Below are 22,124 nucleotides of genomic sequence, written 5' to 3' on the forward strand. Positions count from 1 at the left end.
GTTGCCCAAAACTCAGACACAGTTGTCATGTCATTACATCAAGAGACATGACAAACGGAAGAAATACAAACTTCTTGACATCATTGATAGTCATGATATATCAGCATTGTCTGACGCGCAAACACACGCACGCACGCACGCACACACACACACACACACACACACACACACACACACACACACACACACACACACACATGTACAGTTGAAGTCAGAAGTTGACATACACTCAGGTTGGAGTCATTAAAACAGTGAATTATAAGTGAAATAATCTGTCTGTTAACAATTGTTGGAAAAATTACTTGTGTCATGCACAAAGTAGATGTCCTAACCGACTTGCCAAAACTATAGTTTGTTAACAAGAAACTTGTGGATTGGATGAAAAACGAGTTTTAATGACTCCAACCTAAGTGTATGTAAACTTCCAACTTCAACTGTATTTGAGTGGCCATCACAAAGCCCTGACCTCAATCCTATATAAAATCTGTGGGCAGAACTGAAAAAGTGTGTGTGAGCAAGGAGGCCTACAAACCTGACTCAGTAATCCAAGTTAAACAATTTAAAGGCAATGCTACCAAATAATAATTGAGTGTATGTAAACGTCTGACCCACTGGGAGTGTGATGAAAGAAATAAAAGCTGAAATAAATCATTCTCTCCACTATTATTCTGACATTTTACATTCTTAAACAAAAGTGGTGATCCAAACTGACCTAAAATAGGGAATTTTTACTAGGATTAAATGTCAGCAATTTTGAATAACTGAGTTTAATTGTATTTGGCTAAGGTGTGTGTAAACTTCCGACTTCAACTGTATAGCCAAATACGTGCCACTTTTTCCTACTAAATAGATTGCATTTTACCATAGACAAAATGGTCAAAAATGATTTACACTGAGGGGACGAAACATTAGGAACACCTGACCAGGTGAATCCAGGTGAAAGCTATGATCCCTTATTGATGTCACTTATTATATCCACTTCAATTGTTGTGGGTGAAGGAGGAGAGGCATGTTAAAGAAGGATTTTTAAACCTTGAGACAACTGACACATGGATTGTGTGTGTGTGCCATTCAGAGGGTGAATGGACGAGACAAAATATTTAAATGCCTTTGAACAGGGTATGGTAGCAGGTGCCAGGTGCACCGGTTTGAGTCATGAACTGCAAAGCTGCTGGGTTTTTCCCGCTCAACAGTTTCCCGTGTGTATCAAGAATGGTCCACCACCCAAAGGACATTCAGTCAACTTGACACAACTGTGGGGAACATTGGAGTCAACATGGGCCAGCATCCCGGTGGAACGGCAAATTAGTCTAGTTAGTCTAGCCACCTATCTAAACTTATAGTAATCATGGCCGAATTACCAACCAGGCACACAGGACATGTCCAGGGGCCCTGACCTCCAGGCGGCCCCCATTGAATTTGTTAGTTACTCACTCCGATATCATATGAACATGGCAAAACGTGTAGAATGGCAGGAAATTAGCCGTAAAACCGCAACAACAAAATCGGTTAAGTAAAACAAACATATTTGCTTACGTTTTTTAAATTATAGTTTTAAAGTTAATATGAGTTAATGTGTAGCGGCTAATAGCTAATAGGCTATGTGTTTGTAGATGGACCGAGGTGAATGAAGCTACAGCAGCCAAGGTGATAATGTCTGGGGTCATTTTTACTTGTTTTCACTGTTCTCCAAATAGCATTCTAGAGTTTTGAAATTGTATAGAAGCTCAGACATAGTTGTCATGTCATTACATTCAGAGACATGCCAAATGGAAGTAATACACTCTTCTTGACATCATTGGTAGTCATGATATAGGAGCATTTGACAAAGTTGGCTGTAAATCAGTCTCTGAATGTGCCTGAGCAGGAATGGGCTACTGGCGGCCCACAGCCCACCTTTTGTAGGCCCTCAGATAAATGTCAATATTGTAAAATATTTCTTGTGGGGTTGTGCATTAGCAGATTGTCAGTCACTCAATTAGCCCATGTCAGCAAATTTGTTTTTAGATTGGTATGTTAGTCTAACCATCTCAATGGGCCCCCATTGACTTTGTTGTTTTTAGATTGGTAAGTTCATCTAACCATCTCAATGGGCCCCCATTGATTTTTGTTGTTTTTAGATTGGTATGTTAGTCCAACACAGAACATGAAACATGAAATAATACAGAACAATAATAGACAAGAACAGCTCTAGAACAGAACTACACCAATTTGAAAACGGTGCACGTAGCCTACATATCAATACATACACACACACTATGAAGATCCAATAGGGGAGAGGCGTTGTGCCGTGAGGTGTCGCTTTGTCTGTTTGTTTTTTTTGCTGTTTATTTGATCAATATGAGATGGAAGGGAGTCCCATGCAATTAAGGCTTTATATAATACTGTGCGCTTTCTTGGATTTGGGGACTGTGAAAAGACCCCCGGTGACATGTCTGGTGGAGTAAGTGTGTGTGTCAGAGCTGTGTAAGTTGACTATAGAAACAATTTGAAATTTTGAACACATTAATGTTTGTTGTAAAAGGAAGAAATGATGCAGTCAAGTCTCTCCTCAACTCTTAGCCAAGAGAGAAGGGCATGTGTAGTATTTATATTATCCCTCTGATTACAATAAAGAGCAAGATGTGCCACTCTGTTCTGGGTCAGCGGCAGCCCTCCACCACATAACTGGACAATAATCAAGATAAGACAAAACTAGAACCTGCAGGACTTGCTTTTTGGAATGTGGTGTCAAAAAAGCGGAGCATCTTTTTTTATTATGGACGTACCTCTCCCCATCTCCTCAACCATTGAATCTATATGTCTGTATGTTTTGTTTTACAATCTAAAGGAAACGCCAAGGAATGTAGTCTCATCAACTTGTTCAACAGCCACACCATTCATTACCAGATTCAGCTGAGGTCTAGAACTTAAGGAATGATTTGTACCAAATAAAATGCTCTTAGTTTTAGAGATGTTCAGGACCAGTTTATTACTGGCCACCCATTCCAAAACAGACTGCAACACTTCGTTAAATGGTTGCTGATGTGTATATGGTTGAATCATCAGCATACATGGACACATATGCTTATTTTAATGCCAGTGGCAGGTCACTGACAAAAATAGAAAAGAGTAGAGGGCCTAGAGAGCTGCCCTGCAGTACAAAACACTTTGCATGTTTGACATTAGAGAAGCTTCCATTAAAGGAAACTCTCTGAGTTCTATTAGATAGAAAGCTCTGAACCCACGATAAGGCAGAGGTTGAAAAGCCAGAGCACATACGTTTTCTCAACAACAAGTTATAGTCAGTAATATCAAAGCCTGCACTGAAATCTAATCTTCTTATTATCAATTTGTTTCAACCAATCATTGGTAATTTGTGTCAGTGCAGTACATGTCGAGTGCCCCTCTCTATAAGCATCCTGAAAGTATCTTGTTCATTTGTTTACAAAGAAATAGCATTGTACTTGGTCAAACACAATTTTTTTTCCAACAGTTTGCTAAGGGCTGGCAGAGCCAGTAAAGGTCGCTTTTACCACTCTTCAGTAGCGGAATGACTTTGGCTTCCCTCCAGGCCTGAGGACAAAGACTTTCCTCTAGGCTCAGATTAAATACATGACAGATAGGGGTGGCTATAGAGTCACCTACCATTCTCAGTAGCGTTCCGTCTAAGTTGTCAATGCCAGGAGGTTGGTAAATCATTGATCAATAACAATAATTTTTCCACCTCTCCCACACTAACTTTACAAAATTCAAACTTGCATTGCTTTCCATTCATGACAAGTTTCTTTATGCGTGAGTACGATGGCCCACTGTTGGAGTACAAATGATCTGTCTTTCTGCCCATCATTTCATTTCCATCAGTCTTTATATCATTGATCTTGGCTTCATAATACAGTTTCTTCTTCTTCTTTTTGTTGAGTTTAGTCACATCATTTCTCAATTTCTCCCACTTCTTTTGCCCCCATCTCTCTCAACCATACAGTTTTTCAGTTCCTCGTCAATCCATGGAGTCATAACAGTTCTAGCAGTTTCTTTACAGGTGCGTGTTTATCAACAAATTGGAGAAAAAAAAAGAAAAAAAAGAAGAGCAATTTCATAAATGCATCAAGTGCAACGTCTGGATGTTCCTTATTAATCACATCAGACTCACAAATATGTTTTACATCACCCACATAAGTCACAGCAACATGTTTTGTATATCTTATATACTATTTTAGGCCCAGCTGTTGGAACTTTGGTTTTCCTGGATGTAGCCACTATATTGTGATCACTGCATCCAATGGATATGGATACAGCTTTAGAACAAAGTTATACAGTATTAGTAAAAATGTGATCGATACATGTGGATGATCTTGTTCTTGTAGTCTTTGTAAACACCCTGGTAGGTTGATTAATAACCTGAACCAGTTTACATGCACTGCTTGCTGTGAGAAGCTTCCTCTTGAGCGGACAGCTTGATGAAAACCAGTCAATATTTAGGAGAGACGAGACCGAAATAGCAGCACACAAAGTTGCAGACACATTTACAACATAAAACACAAAGCATGACAGTTAAAAAAAAAATCAATTTACTCATGGAACAGCAAGATGTTTTGGGAAAGTGTGGCGCAACTAGGGGTCCAAACATGGACAGAGTTTAACCTTTGAACTCATATTCCATTCCAGAATTTAACCTAGCTTTAAACTCATATTCCATTCTAGAATTTAACCGAGCTTTATTAAACTAATTTTAAGAGATGAGTTCCTGTGATTTCAGGGCCTTTCGAAGCTTGTTCCAAGCGGAAGGAGCAGAGAACTGGAAAGTATTTTCACCTATCTCTGTACGGGCCTTTGGCACCATCAACAGAACCCAGTCATGTGAGCGCAGGCGATAGTTTTCATTTGTCTGCTGGACAATGTAGTTACACAAGTAAAATGGGAGCCGTCTAAATATGGCCTTATAAATAAAAACGTACCAATGACTTCATCTCCGAAGAGCTAAGGAAGACCAGCCCACTCTCATGTAGAGAGTACAGTGATGAGTGAGGGCTTTGGAGTTAGTAACAAAGTTCAGTGCTCCGTGGTACCCAGTCCAGCACACGCAATGAAATCACAGGGGCATACATGTACAGGATATCACCAGAATCAATTACAGGTAAGAAAGTAGTGGAAACAAGCATCTTTCTCGCTTCTAATGAAAAACATGACTTAATACGAAAATAAAAACTTTTTCGCAAGACTTACGATACTTAAAGGTGAGACACTCATCTATCAAGAATTCCAAGTACAAGATGTACAATGTGGGGTTTAAAGGTGAGACATTCATCTATCGAGAAACCAAAATACTTCTTAGTTGCTAGTCTTTCTATTTGTTTGTCCTGAACATTGACTGTACGTGTAAGAGTCTGAGGTTTCATCCTAGATTTCGTGAAAACAATCAACTTTGTCTTTTCAGCATTTAAAAGCAACTTCAGCATACAGAGCCTGGACAATAGTAAAGGCAGACTGCAATGGCCATGTTTCTGAATGACCATTGGCCAGTTACAATGAAATTGTGTTGGTATTGCCATGTCAGCAGAACATCTACGTCAGAATGGGGTTCCTTGGAAGACACAAATGTCCTTGGTCCTCGCAAACTGCTGCGATAGTAGCAGCCATGGCTGCATGTACCTCAGCTTCTGTGGTGCCGTTTACCAGTTCCACAGTCACCATCGGGGGATTGCAATTAATTCTTGGGCGCTTGGGGCACGGGGAGTGGTGTGGGGAGTGGCACGGAGTGTGGCGCGGGGAGTGGCGCGGGGAGTGGCGCGGGGAACGCCGAAGCTTAATTTGATCGTACTCTTCTGCGCTGACCTCCGGAATCAGGACCTTAGCAGTGTGGTGGAACATGGAGTAGTCTACCTTGTAGTATTTCAGGTTTACATTCAGCATATCTTGGAACAGATGTCCCCAGTGAATCTCGTCAGGTGTGTAGGAGGTGCGGGTCTGGTGCAGGATGCCCGTCGAGTCGTCTGTGTAGGTGAAGGACACCACCAGCTCAAAGTCGTCTTTCCGAAGATCCTCTAGGCTCATGCGGTAGAGTGGAGTACCAGGCTCAATAATGTGGAAGATGGTGGTTGGTATGGCTAAAAGGATATCACTCTGTTTGATTTCCAGGTCCTTGTAATTGATGTCCACCCTCCCAGTGGCGTGCATGGTGGGGCGGAAGATTTGAGCACGAGCCATCCCCTCCACCATGTGGTGTTGGCGGAAGTCTCCGATCCTCCATGACAGGCACAAACGCCCATTTCGCAAGTTGATGACAGCGCAGTTGCTGAAGCCTACTGTTTGCGTCAGTTTCCGTGTCGATGCCATCTCTGCCACAGCGATACCGATGACGAATGTATCAATAAAACAGCTGATGACATCCTGCACAGTTACGACAATGATCGCCACCATGCAGTTCTCTGACATCCCTCTAAAACCATAACCGATTGTGGTCTGGGTCTCCAGTGAGAATAGGAAAGCCGCGGTGAAGTCCCTCACCTCGTACATACAAGGGTCGTTAGTAGGGTCCTTGATGTCGCCGTTAGCCAGGGCGATCAACCAGTAGAGGATGCCGAAGAAGAGCCAGGAGAGGGTGTAAGAGAGGGTGAAGATGAGGAACATAACTCTCCACCGTATCTCCACCAGCGTGGTGAAGATGTCGGTGACGTACATGAGCCACTCCTCAGGAACATGGCGGAACAGGACATTGCAGTTGCCATCTTTACGGACGTAACGACGCTTCTTGTGTTGGTAGCCGATCTCGGCCTTCACGGCGATCAGGGGAGTGGTGTAGGCGTCGACAGAGGGATCAGAGGGACTAATCTCTGCGTAGTCATTGTTCATCCTGTAAGATCTGGGGAAGAAGAGAGACACAGGAAAATAATGTTTATTTGTTTTTTTTGTTGTCTGCTGTATAACACTGAACATGTCACTGTTATGAATTGTCGTCTTTTGATCAGGTGGGACGACACGTGATTTGGTTCTGGATTCCCGAGATTACGAATTGAGAATGATGTACCAGAACACTGAAATCAAACATATTCACCATCATTCAGAATACATATATTTAGTTGAATTTTGTGGCATTTGAAGGACAACAGTTTTGCAGCAACACACTCCTCCAGATACAACCACATAGTTTATTGGTGGGTCATTGGAATTTTGAGTGAGTGGATTTGGGTTGGGTGTTTGTGTGTTAGGGAGGAGAATGCTTATGGGGAGAGGTTGTGCCATTCCATCATAATGATGGAATGTTTCGGCGATTGGAAACCACATGATGGTGAGTTGGGAGACTTCTCTCTGAGGTTCACTGGTATTGAACTGTATTTAGACAGGGAACAGTTGAGTTGAGATGAGATTTGGTCTCTCTCTGTTTATTACCAAAAAAACAGTGTCTTGAGGGAGAGACAACATGCACAGACAGACAGCTAAAAATACACAACACAGACACAACAAACACACACACACACACACACACACACACACACACACACACACACACACACACACACCAGTGAATTCATTACATTCCATCCCATTTTTCCACACTCTCTTATGATAAAAGGAATAACGTACGAATGTTTCAATAAGAATTGACACTTATATATTAATTGCACTTGAAGGCACTGCTTATTTTTCATGTTTTTCCTGACCTTGCTTTGTCTGTTTCCCCCACTTGGAAGAAGTGCTTTTCAGCTGGACTGAATGACTAGGAAATGGAAAATCCTGCATGTGTACATACACACAGTGGAAAATAATACCTATTTTACTTTATATTTTATTTTTTTAACATTTTTTTACAGTTTGATTTATGTTGACCAATGTTTTTAAACATGCATTAGGATATGATGTACAGCTTGACTGACACTTTATCGGCCATATCTTTTTAAAACTTATCCAAAAAGGCTCTTCAATGTGGTTCACCTAGCCACAACTAGCTTGCCCGTTTTCCACCGGCTTTTACTACGGTTATTGTCGGGCCGAGGAAGTAATTAGCAACAATGTCTGCCATGTATCAAACAGATTGGCACCCTATTCCATTTGGGACACAGCCAATCTCCAACCGCTCCTGTCTTGAATGTCCTCACCCAGATGCAACATCTTAACCGGATTGAGAAAAGAAAGCTAAGGACCTTATTTTTTTGACAGTAAAAACTTTGAGATGAGAGAGAGAGAGAGAGAGAGAGAAGGCATTTTATTGAAAACTTTTTTCCACAACGGGGTTGTACATCATTTTATAAACATGAGTGTTCTTTTGTCTTTCCTCCATATGTAGTCTTCTATACCATTTAGTTTGCTGCATGGTGCACTTTTACCTGCTCTCAATATGCAATTTAAGATGTCAACATGGGAATGTTCACTATCTACGATTCCCATTTGTTTCTCCCCTGGTTCCATGGACTGTATCAATACAGTTTATCATAATGAGGCAGTTGCCTAGAGATGTAAAAACCCATGGCAACAGACCCTATTGGCCCCATCCATATTCTATGGTGTTCTCAGCTACTTTGAAGGATCATGTGGCCTGAGTTTGCAGAGTTGTATTTTTTTCCCTACTGTAGTTAGATTCTAATGCCCTGCTACTCATAGGGCTTCTCCTTACTACAGTTTGTTTCTAATGCCCTGCTACTCATAGGGCTTCTCCCTCCTGCAGTTTGTTACTAATGCCCTGCTACTCATAGGGCTTCTCCTTACTACAGTTTGTTTCTAATACCCTGCTACTCATAGGGCTTCTCCCTCCTGCAGTTTGTTACTAATGCCCTGCTACTCATAGGGCTTCTCCCTCCTGTAGTTTGTTTCTAATACCCTGCTACTCATAGGGCTTCTCCCTGCTGTAGTTTGTTACTAATGCCCTGCTACTCATAGGGCTTCTCCTTACTACAGTTTGTTTCTAATGTCCTGCTACTCATAGGCCTTCTCATAGGGCTTCTCCTTAATGTAGTTTGTTTCTAATGCCCTGCTACTCATAGGGCTTCTCATAGGGCTTCTCCTTACTACAGTTTGTTTATAATACCCTGCTACTCATAGGGCTTCCCCCTACTCCAGTTTGTTTATAATACCCTGCTACTCATAGGGCTTCTCCCTGCTGTAGTTTGTTACTAATGCCCTGCTACTCATAGGGCTACTCATAGGGCTTCTCATAGGGCTTCTCGCTCCTGCAGTTTGTTACTAATGCCCTGCTACTCATAGGGCTTCTCCCTACTGTAGTTTGTTTCTAATGCCCTGCTACTCATAGGGCTTCTCCCTGCTGTAGTTTGTTACTAATGCCCTGCTACTCATAGGGCTTCCCCCTACTCCAGTTTGTTTATAATACCCTGCTACTCATAGGGCTTCTCCCTCCTGTAGTTTTTATCTAATGCCCTGCTACTCATAGGGCTTCTCCTTACTACAGTTTGTTTCTAATGCCCTGCTACTCATAGGGCTTCTCCCTGCTGTAGTTTGTTACTAATGCCCTGCTACTCATAGGGCTTCCCCCTACTCCAGTTTGTTTATAATACCCTGCTACTCATAGGGCTTCTCCCTCCTGTAGTTTTTATCTAATGCCCTGCTACTCATAGGGCTTCTCCTTACTACAGTTTGTTACTAATGCCCTGCTACTCATAGGGCTTCTCCTTACTACAGTTTGTTTCTAATGCCCTGCTACTCATAGGGCTTCTCCTTACTGTAGTTTGTTACTAATGCCCTGCTACTCATAGGGCTTCTCCTTACTGTAGTTTGTTACTAATGTCCTGCTACTCATAGGGCTTCTCCTTACTCCAGTTTGTTTCTAATGCCCTGCTACTCATAGGGCTTCTCATAGGGCTTCTCCCTACTGTAGTTTGTTTCTAATGCCCTGCTACTCATAGGGCTTCTCCCTACTCCAGTTTGTTTCTAATGCCCTGCTACTCATAGGGCTTCTCCCTACTCCAGTTTGTTACTAATGCCCTGCTACTCACAGGGCTTCTCCTTACTCCAGTTTGTTTATAATACCCTGCTACTCATAGGGCTTCTCCCTGCTGTAGTTTGTTTCTAATGCCCTGCTACTCATAGGGCTTCTCATAGGGCTTCTCCTTACTGTAGTTTGTTTTGTAATACCCTGCTACTCATAGGGCTTCTCCTTACTACAGTTTGTTTCTAATGCCCTGCTACTCATAGGGCTTCTCATAGGGCTTCTCCCTACTGTAGTTTGTTTCTAATGCCCTGCTACTCATAGGGCTTCTCCCTACTCCAGTTTGTTACTAATGCCCTGCTACTCACAGGGCTTCCTGTAACTCGTATTTTCTGTCTTACCAAGGTCATCTAAGGAGAAACATGTAAGACTTTACAACACCCACATTAACAACTGTGGTTTACACTCTGTGGCACACTGACTGTTTGTATATTTGATTGCTATGTTTTAAGTCAGGTGTTTTCAATAGTGCTATTTTCAGAGTACTAATTCAATAGCAATTTGACTTTGCAGTGAATTTGGTCAAATGATTCTGTACTCATCTTAAAACCGGCAACACTAAATGCATGATGGATGAGGTTTTTGAATGCAAATGCAGTGCATGGCCCACCGTTTAAGTGACTTTCATCTGGTGGAGAGAGTCCAACGTGTTGGGGGAAAAGGTTGTGCCAGTAGAGGAAGTACCACAGGACTGAATTGGTCTAGGTTAGACTGAGGGGAAAAATCTATGTGGAAACTGGAACACTCTCATCGTGTGATCACGGGCAAAGAAAGGATCCATCACAGCCAAACCACAGAGAACATCCTCCCTACTCACACACACACACAACACACGCACACACACACACACACACACACACACACACACACACACACACACACACACACACACACACACACACACACACACACACACACACACACACACACACACACACACACACACACACACACACACACACACCCCTGAAAGCATCTTCCTTTTCTCCGTCTGAGTGCAATCAAACCTCTCCTATCTTCTGTCCAAAACAAGTGTGGTTTGACGTTATCTGACTGAGTTCACGAGACTCTCCGGTCTCAAACTCTGCTTCCTGTTGGCTAAAGATGTTGCCCTAGGTTGCCAGAATATAGAACTCAGTGTATGAGATCACAGGAAAAAAAAGGTTCTACTAAGTTCCCATAACCCCCTCCTTCTCTAAAAATGCAAATATATCTTTAAATGAAAACAGGAAACAAAACATTATGCTTTTTACCTCTATAATGTTGTTATTCAGAGAAAAATATATTCTTGAATGTGATGGTCTGGACAGGGGTGACGTTGTGGATGTTTGTGTTGTTATTCAGAGAATAATATATTCTTGAATGTGATGGTCTGGGCAGGGCTGACGTTGTGGATGTTTGTGTGCGTCCGTATGGTGTCGTTTGTATGTGGATGTTATGTATTGTAAAAAATATATATATATATATATATATATATATATATATATATATTCTTGAATGGAAAGCCCTACTGTATGTCTGTGAATCATCTCCACATTACCACAACTGCTTTCACGTGAAAGTAAATCCTCCTACTATCAATCTGTTTATGTTATACAGTAGAATAACCCTCACTTTAATGACATTTCACTGGTCATAAAACTCAGGATTACAGCACTAACACAGTATGTATTATTGCTAATTTAGCCTAAGAGGAAGCATGTTTTAAGATGTTCAAACTGAAAATAAACCACACAATACTAAATGTGTTAATTAACACAACTGACGTCTTGATTTAAGACCTACTTTATGACGTTAAGGCTCTTAATGCTTCAGACCACTGGTGTGCAGTGTAGACACAGTGCACCAAAACCAGAGGCTCTTAGCCCCTAGCGACAATATGTGGTGACCAGTCCTAAGTATATCACATGACCCCCTTATACATCCCAAATGGCACCCTATTCCCCATATAGTGCACTAGTTTAGACCAGAGCCCTATGGTCAATGGCACCCTATTCCCTATATAGGGCACTACTTTAGACCAGAGCCCTATGGGTAAAGCAGTATAAAGTTAATTTTTATTTTATTTAAAAAAAAAAAAAATTCACCTTTATTTAACCAGGTAGGCTAGTTGAGAACACGTTCTCATTTGCAACTGCGACCTGGCCAAGATAAAGCATAGCAGTGTGAACAGACAACACAAAGTTACACATGGAGTAAGTAAACAATTAACAAGTCAATAACACAGTAGAAAAAAAAAGGGGGAGTCTATATACATTGTGTGCAAAAGGCATGAGGTAGGCGAATAATTACAATTTTGTAGATTAATAACACCGGAGTGATAAATGATCAGATGGTCATGTACAGGTAGAGATATTGGTGTGCAAAAGAGCAGAAAAGTAAATAAATAAAACCAGTATGGGGATGAGGTAGGTAAAAATGGGTGGGCTATTTACCGATAGACTATATACAGCTGCAGCGATCGTTTAACTGCTCAGATAGCAGATGTTTGAAGTTGGTGAGGGAGATAAAAGTCTCCAACTTCAGCGATTTTTGCAATTCGTTCCAGTCACAGGCAGCAGAGAACTGGAACGAAAGGCGGCCAAATGAGGTGTTGGCTTTAGGGATGATCAGTGAGATACACCTGCTGGAGCGCGTGCTACGGATGGGTGTTGCCATCGTGACCAGTGAACTGAGATAAGGCGGAGCTTTACCTAGCATGGACTTGTAGATGACCTGGAGCCAGTGGGTCTGGCGACGAATATGTAGCGAGGGCCAGCCGACTAGAGCATACAAGTCGCAGTGGTGGGTGGTATAAGGTGCTTTAGTGACAAAACGGATGGCACTGTGATAAACTGCATCCAGTTTGCTGAGTAGAGTGTTGGAAGCAATTTTGTAGATGACATCGCCAAAGTCGAGGATCGGTAGGATAGTCAGGTTTACTAGGGTAAGTTTGGCGGCGTGAGTGAAGGAGGCTTTGTTGCGGAATAGAAAGCCGATTCTTGATTTGATTTTCGATTGGAGATGTTTGATATGAGTCTGGAAGGAGAGTTTACAGTCTAGCCAGACACCTAGGTACTTATAGATGTCCACATATTCAAGGTCGGAACCATCCAGGGTGGTGATGCTGGTCAGGCGTGCGGGTGCAGGCAGCGAACGGTTGAAAAGCATGCATTTGGTTTTACTAGCGTTTAAGAGCAGTTGGAGGCCACGGAAGGAGTGTTGTATGGCATTGAAGCTCGTTTGGAGGATAGATAGCACAGTGTCCAAGGACGGGCCGGAAGTATATAGAATGGTGTCGTCTGCATAGAGGTGGATCGGGGAATCGCCCGCAGCAAGAGCAACATCATTGATATATACAGAGAAAAGAGTCGGCCCGAGGATTGAACCCTGTGGCACCCCCATAGAGACTGCCAGAGGACCGGACAGCATGCCCTCCGATTTGACACACTGAACTCTGTCTGCAAAGTAATTGGTGAACCAGGCAAGGCAGTCATCCGAAAAACCGAGGCTACTGAGTCTGCCGATAAGAATATGGTGATTGACAGAGTCGAAAGCCTTGGCAAGGTCGATGAAGACGGCTGCACAGTACTGTCTTTTATCGATGGCAGTTATGATATCGTTTAGTACCTTGAGCGTGGCTGAGGTGCACCCGTGACCGGCTCGGAAACCAGATTGCACAGCGGAGAAGGTACGGTGAGATTCGAGATGGTCAGTGACCTGTTTGTTGACTTGGCTTTCGAAGACCTTAGATAGGCAGGGCAGGATGGATATAGGTCTGTAACAGTTTGGGTCCAGGGTGTCTCCCCCTTTGAAGAGGGGGATGACTGCGGCAGCTTTCCAATCCTTGGGGATCTCAGACGATATGAAAGAGAGGTTGAACAGGCTGGTAATAGGGGTTGCGACAATGGCGGCGGATAGTTTCAGAAATAGAGGGTCCAGATTGTCAAGCCCAGCTGATTTGTACGGGTCCAGGTTTTGCAGCTCTTTCAGAACATCTGCTATCTGGATTTGGGTAAAGGAGAACCTGGAGAGGCTTGGGCGGGTAGCTGCGGGGGGGCGGGTAGCTGCGGGGGGGCGGGTAGCTGCGGGGGGCGGGTAGCTGCGGGGGGGCGGGTAGCTGCGGGGAGCTGTTGGCTGAGGTTGGAGTAGCCAGGCGGAAGTGCGAGAAATGCTTGTTGAAGTTTTCGATAATCATGGATTTATCGGTGGTGACCGTGTTACCTAGCCTCAGTGCAGTGGGCAGCTGGGAGGAGGTGCTCTTGTTCTCCATGGACTTCACAGTGTCCCAGAACTTTTTGGAGTTGGAGCTACAGGATGCAAACTTCTGCCTGAAGAAGCTGGCCTTAGCTTTCCTGACTGACTGCGTGTATTGGTTCCTGACTTCCCTGAACAGTTGCATATCGCGGGGACTATTCGATGCTATTGCAGTCCGCCACAGGATATTTTTGTGCTGGTCGAGGGCAGTCAGGTCTGGAGTGAACCAAGGGCTGTATCTGTTCTTAGTTCTGCATTTTTTGAACGGAGCATGCTTATCTAAAATGGTGAGGAAGTTACTTTTAAAGAATGACCAGGCATCCTCAACTAAAGGGTTGCCATTTGGAATTCAGCCTCAGTCAAACTTAATTAAGACTTTCGCCTCCCCAGGACAATATGGTCAGTGTTTCTCCAACAAGGAAAGTTTGTCAAGAAACTCACAATGGCCCCCTTCAAATATGTTAACAGGCTGACTCTCTGGTAATATTTTCTACAGGTGCCGGCCTTAAACCCTTTAATGTTTAATGTGTCTAATAAGGATAATTCTATTTTGTTTCCTGTGGATGTTAACAGGCTGACTCCCTAGTAATGTTTTATATAGCTAGCGGCCTTAAACCCTAAAATGTTATTAATGCATTCAATAAGGATAATTCTATCTTGTCTCATGTGGATGTTTATCTCATAAGAGCATCAAAGATCTGAGTGTTATGTCCCTCCAAATGTTAATAGTTGTGTGCTTTTTTTTGTGGTTTTTACTCAGATTTCGATAACCAAGTAAAACATTGTATTAATCGAAATCTATGAAAACAGCTGTATTTGGAAAAACACAACCTAGGAGTCTAGGCATGAGTCTTGCAGCAAGGCTGGTGTAAAAACACAAGCTAGGAGTCAAGGCATGAGTCTTGCAGCACGCTGGTGGAAATACACAAGCTAGGAGTCTAGGCATGAGTCTTGCAGCACGCTGGTGTAAATGCACAAGCTAGGAGTCTAGGCATGAGTCTTGCAGCACTCTGGTGTAAAAACACAAGCTAGGAGTCTAGGCATGAGTCTTGCAGCACTCTGGTGTAAAAACACAAGCTAGGAGTCTAGGCATGAGTCTTGCAACACGCTATTGTAAAAACACAAGCTAGGAGTCTAGGCATGAGTCTTGCAGCACGCTGGTGTAAATACACAAGCTAGGAGTCTAGGCCTGAGTCTTGCAGCACGCTGGTGTAAATACACAAGCTAGGAGTCTAGGCCTGAGTCTTGCAGCACGCTGGTGTAAATACACAAGCTAGGAGTCTAGGCATGAGTCTTGCAGCACGCTGGTGTAAAAACACAAGCTATGAGTCTAGGCATGAGTCTTGCAGCACGCTAGTGTAAAAACACAAGCTAGGAGTCTAGGCATGAGTCTTGCTGGTGTATATACACAAGCTAGGAGTCTAGGCATGAGTCTTGCAGCACGCTGGTGTAAAAACACAAGCTAGGAGTCTAGGCATGAGTCTTGCAGCACGCTGGTGTAAAAACACAAGCTAGGAGTCTAGGCATGAGTCTTGCAGCACGCTGGTGTAAAAACACAAGCAATCCAATATGGGTAGCCTACAGTAAAAAGTCTTCATTTCAGTTTAATTTAATCAAGTTACACTTTGGTCAGATTACAATTCACACGTTCTCTTTGAGTTCTATTCAGTTTTCATCGTTCTCCATGCAGTCATAACAGGGTATTTCCACAGAGGAAGAGCAGGGTACCGTATAGAATGTCTGATAAGTATCTCAAATAGTGTTAATTCGTTTTTCATTTGGCTTTTCATGTTAATTAGATGCTTTTGCTGTCAGACACCACGCACAGCAGGGTTGGTAAGACGGCAGTTTTACAAATTAGATCAAATCAGGCATTCATTTATTTGAATAATTGTCCATTTACGATAATGCATTTACAGCTGAAGCAACCCAGATGTCCTTGTAAACACAGGAACATCTAGTTACTGTAGGCCACCAGTCTAGGGAGGGAGACACTCACGCATCCACGCACGCGCTATCACACTCACACTCACACTCACGGACACACACGCATACATACACATACACACACGCATACACCCACGCATACACACACACGGACACACACACACACACACGGAGACACACACACAACACACGGACACAAATGCATGCACACACTGGCACACACACACACGGACACACACGCACACACACGGACTCACACACACGGACACACACACACGGACACACACGCACACACACACGGACTCACACACACGGACACACACACACGGACACACACGCACACACACGGACTCACACACACGGACACACACACACGGACACACACGCACACACACACGGACTCACACACACGGACACACACACACACGGACACACACGCACACACACGGACTCACACACACGGACACACACACACGGACACACACGCACACACACACGGACTCACACACACGGACACACACACACACGGACACACACGCACACACACACACGGACTCACACACACGGACACACACCGTTTGCTTGCATGCAGTAACATTCCGTGACGCTGGTGCTCTTCCATATTGTATGTTTGTGCTGAAAACCTTTGCATCCAATGGCAGCACAGTTCACGTGCAATATACTGTAGCCTCTGGCCTGTTGCTGGAGCTTACACCTTCAGTGTACAAAACTACACGTCAGACTCAACACGTGAATAAAGTGCACACAACCATAGCAAAGCAGGCCATGCCCTACAGTAAACTTCCCTCTAACACACGGATGAGGAGCGAGCAGGACAGAGAATCGTAGCATAAAGCTCTAGCCTGGTCTCGGAGCTGTTTGTGCTTTCTTGCCGAACTCCTAAGGTCATTGTCACACCAATGGCAAGATCTGGGTTCCAGGCTAGTTGAGCTCCTGTTCCACACAGCTCCGTGTCACCTATTCAGAGACAACTGGACTAGAGGGATGAAAGGAGGGAAAGTATTTTGTCCAACCAAACAGGGTGTATTTCTTGTACCGCTCAGGGCCCCTCGTTTACAACTCTATGACATGTTCACTTAAAAAAAAAACAGCAGATAACATTCTGCCACCCCACTCAGTATTCACTGGCATAGAACCGGCGTTGTTCACGCGGGTGGGTCCAGCCCCCTGTACTGCCCTGGGCCCTTCTGTCACCCCTTTTAACCTTCAGTTCCTCTGTGGACAAACATTCTAAAGCATTCTAAAGCATTTTAAAACATTCTAAAGCATTCTAAAACATTCTAAAGCATTTTAAAACATTCTAAAGCATTCTAAAGCATTCTAAAACATTTTAAAACATTCTAAAGCATTCTAAAGCATTCTATCGTTAGGGTAATGGTTTAGATTGTGTAACAACATTGCAGTTATTGTAGAGGGACTTGTTGAATCGGGTTATTTGACCCTTACTGAGTAGTGCTTTACTGCAATTGATTGTGAACAAGGCAACAAAGTGAAGTGAATTCTAACTAGATGATAATGTATGTTTGTGAAATACAACTGTTACTAAACCATTTGCATGTACGGTTAGGCAGTAAAGAGTTAATTAAACAGAATATGTACTGTATATATATATTTTTTTTACAATAAATATTGAGGATTTATTAATAGTATGAGATCGATATGGCTAGGATTCAATCCCATCATGCTTTGTCAGCTATGCACATTTTAAAAGCAATTTGTCCGTGTTCATGGAGAAAACATTCACGGTAAAAGCTGCATATATCGTCTCTATGGAAAATGTTCTTTAAATGTCAAAACCTCTAATGCGGATCTACAACTGATCGGATTGAATGCTGGCCTTGATTACGTCAGGAAAGCAATCTTGATGACCTTTAATGAGTTTCTACCCAGAAACACTTATTCTCATTGAATAGATCTGTCGAGATTCAATTTCAATTTGCATAATATGTGCATACACTTTTCAATTCACATTAGTAACGGGAATGTCACAAGCCGAGAGAAGGTTTGGTTGACGTTCTTGCTTTGAGGCTGAAAAGTACTGTAAATGTCACAGTACCCACCAACCAGGAGGCATTGCAAACTATTCAACAAGCTAGCTACAAGCTAACATTAAGCAAGCAACTCTTCATGGATCTACTATATTACGCAACAATTCACAAGCATGTGCAGACAATTCAAGGGTTTATTTTCTCAGCTGTACACTCAATACATTTTAGCTTCCAGACAAAAGTGTTACACAGTGTTACTGCTAGCTAAAGCTAACATGTCTTCATCAAGTAACGTTAGCCTATCAAAGATGAATGATTCACCCGCTAATAGGAATATGCAGTTTATATTAGAATGGTTTATTAGTCACATGCAGATGTAATTGCAGGGTAAAGTGAAATTCTTAAACTCCTAGCTCCGTACAGTAGGCTTACCTTACAACATTACAAGAAACAATGCTTACTTTTGATTAATATCATGCAAATCATGTAGTTAAAGCAAATTGCGGCTGAAAACAAGGGTATAATTGAACGAGATGTTGAGCTGTTTTATGTGGAAGCACATTCCCACCATTCCAAAAATAAAATGTATATACCTCATATCAGGGCTAAACAACACTCTTCCTGGAGATCTACTGTCCTGTGGGTTTTCAGTCCAACCCTCTTCCTGGAGATCTACTTTTTCAGGACAGTAGATCTCCAGCAAGAGGGTTGGACTGAAAACCAACAGGACAGTAGATCTCCGGGAAGAGGGTTGGACTGAAAACCTACAGGACAGTAGATCTCCAGGAAGAGGGTTGGACTGAAAACCAACAGGACAGTAGATCTCCAGGAAGAGGGTTGGACTGAAAACCAACAGGACCGTAGCTCTCCAGGAAGAGGGTTGGACTGAAAACCAACAGGACAGTAGATCTCCAGGAAGAGGGTTGGACTGAAAACCAACAGGACAGTAGATCTCCAGGAAGAGGGTTGGACTGAAAACCAACAGGACAGTAGCTCAGGACAGTAGATCATACATATACTGTAGGCTATGTTTCTTCATTTGTAGCATTGTGTGGCGATTTCCATCTATCCACGTTGCCGCCAGGAAATGTGTGTTGCAACTGTTGGGCGAGTGTCGTGCGCGACCTCCTGAGGTAATGCTTCAAGTTGTGATAATTTCGCAAGTTTACACAACAGTATTGCCTCTCGAGAATCGATATCTCTTCGAGAACCTCTCGAAAAATGTCACTTTGCTATCGTTTATATGAAAACTGTATTATTCATAGCTTGTGCCATCTTTTGAAAGATCAATAGACAAAAACATTTTTTTTTTTAAACAGTGTCTTTTTCTGCTCTGTCAGCGTCTAGGTGTCATCGACTGACGCCCTCTTCACTTCATGATGCTCTCGGACCACAAACAAACTAGGATGACATCACAGATTCCAATCAGACCAACTCCATGAATGACCTACTCTTTGTTTGCAGTTGTTTAAAAAAAACAATATTTTGCTCAAAACAATTTTGTTTTTACCCTTTAGTATGCGTACTTCACTGTATTTATACTTAGGATATCGGTTTTAAACAGTGAAACAACTTCTGGAGGGTGTCTTTAACCTTTAATACAACTTAAAGTTCACAGATATGGAAGATTCAGATCAGACCTTTGATCAACAACCTATCATTCTTGTCAACATACTCCTTTTTGATGTTGTAAAAACAGTCATGTAGATCTGTAAAAACAGTCATGTAGATCTGTAAAAACAGTCATGTAGATCTGTAAAAACAGTCATGTAGATCTGTAAAAACAGTCATGTAGATCTGTAATTAAAAACCTTAGATCAGTCTCAGGTTTTCCGTTGTTGTCGTTGTCATCAGATCGTAGTTGTCAGTTTAAACTCTATCCTTACTTAGTTGTTGTGTCTCAACACTTTAAATCTAAAAACAAAACGTTGACAACAGCACTAATCTGTTTCTTGGTTTAGTTTCTTGGTGAAAAAGTATTAAAGCACAAATAGAAGTAAGACAAACTGTTGTTACTATATTTTTAGTTTTCTCAGTGGAAAGAAGTGATGTTAGAAGAATTGAAAAGGACCTTTAAATGTCAGGCCCTTACAACGCAAATCTACGACTGATCGGATTTAATCCTGGCCTTTATCACTTCAGGAAGGCTTGACTGTTTTATAACCAGAAACTCTTATCTTTGCTTGAGCCATGCTTGAAAGATCAATATTTATGAAACAGCGTCTTTTCTGCTCTGTCAGCATTCTGTGCATCATCTCAGTGGAAAGAATTGACGCTCGATGGGAAGACACTTGCTGAATCAACGTTGTTTCCAAGCAATTTCAATTAAATTATGTTGAACCAAAGTGGAATAGATGTTGATTTGACGTAAGTAAAGCTGAATGCTTTAAATATCCCCTGTGCAAGACCACAACGTTGGGTTTTCATTATGCAACTCACAATACTTTGGCTTGAGTTGCCATTCGACTACTAAGGCATTTTCCATGTAATAAGTTGAATTTAGTAATTGCATGGCTCTCCATTAACCCTCTAGAGTGTTATCCCTGTCTAAGCTGGGGAGGAGGGGGGGGGGGGGGGGGTTCTAAACTAACATACAATATGGACTTGTTTTAAGAGAGTCATAGCAAGGATTATTTAGCTATTTGAGTTAGAATTTTAAGACCCCTTCATGTATCAAAAAAATATATATTCATTTTTTTGGGGTATGAAACATTGAATTTGGTATACCTGCTATTAGCCAATAGAAATGCATTGAATACTAGATTCACTACATGGAACAGATAGACCCCAAAACATTTTCAAAGATGAAGTTTGTTCTGAAGTACCTATTCTATATCTGAGAGACGAGGAAAACGATTTACACTGCATTAAAAAAAAAATATGACTAGTATTTATCACCTTATTTTAGGTGCTGAACTATCCATATATACTTCCATATATTTGTTGTTTGTTCAACTCGTACCCGGGAACCTTCAGACGAGTCTTGTGAACATCCTAGAGCAGAACGGAGAACACCATCGTGTTCACGAGATTTCTCATCGTTCAATAATACTTCGCCAAATCGTTCGGACGCTACAGACGTTTTCATGAGAAGACCGATTTTGTTATTGTATTTCCACGGGGCGAGGACATTGTAGAGAGTTAAATAATAAACAGTCGTATTTTAGCAAAGTTGTGATTAACTAAAAAGAGAGAAAAAGAGATTAAAAAGAGCGTTGTTGTTTCATACCTGTTACAAAAGTAGTCTGGAGTCGGGCTACCTCTGTGTGAGGCTGCTTCCTGTGTGTAGGGAAGAACCAGAGCAGAGACTGGTACAGGTGCAACAACAGCCGTGCCTACTAGAATGAAATCGGCCCACCTGTAGCTGTACAAAGTAAATATAAACACCTCCCCTTAGGTGTGTCCCTGTGTTTGTCTGGGTAGGCCTGTTTGTGTGCATTATCATAATGGTAACCTTAACAACCTCCATGGCTCAGAGCATGTTGTTGTGTCTCTCTCCTTCTGTTCATCTTGCCCAGCATTTAGCCTTTCTGCAATACATTGTTTCCAAGCTGTTCAGCGACTACTTTGGGTTGTATTGATGATTATATTTCCCCATCTATACTGATCCTGATCTCTAGATCTAGACTACCTCTCATGAGAATCAGGAGAGTCCATTAAACAAGGGTGAGAAACTCAACCGCCTCTTTCTCCGTCTGGACGTGAAACGAGTCCAAACATATTTGTTAAATAGTTGAACAACCCTCCTGACAATGGTTCAAAATTAGAGCTTTTCAACCTGTATTCGCCGTGACTTGACCACATAAAGAGTAGAGGAATCCCACTCTCCCTCATGTGTCCACTCTCTCTGTTTCTCTATGAATTGACCATGAAGCCCATATTTCCAGTCTCAGAGACATGACACATCAGACTCAAATGTCTCTTTGCTTCCCTCTCAATAGTTTCTCCAGAAATCCTCATTAATTGTCAGAAGCAAGAAAAAATTAAAATAGGCAGGTTTTCAGATTTGAGAATCT

General features: G+C 42.3%; 1 protein-coding gene across 1 annotated transcript; it reads right to left on the reverse strand.

Annotated features, from left to right (window-relative positions):
• Nucleotides 1-3,106: 3,106 nt before the first annotated feature.
• Nucleotides 3,107-22,124, reverse strand: LOC110499456 (inward rectifier potassium channel 16). Its single transcript, XM_021576593.2, has 2 exons — nt 21,338-22,124; nt 3,107-6,841 (listed from the first exon to the last, which is right to left on the reverse strand). Exon 2 carries the CDS (start codon nt 6,829-6,831, stop codon nt 5,545-5,547), a length of 1,287 nt encoding a protein of 428 aa, XP_021432268.2. The 5' UTR covers nt 6,832-6,841; nt 21,338-22,124; the 3' UTR covers nt 3,107-5,544.

The sequence above is a fragment of the Oncorhynchus mykiss genome, chromosome 20 (assembly GCF_013265735.2).
Source record: "Oncorhynchus mykiss isolate Arlee chromosome 20, USDA_OmykA_1.1, whole genome shotgun sequence".
In the NCBI taxonomy this organism is placed as follows: domain Eukaryota; kingdom Metazoa; phylum Chordata; class Actinopteri; order Salmoniformes; family Salmonidae; genus Oncorhynchus; species Oncorhynchus mykiss.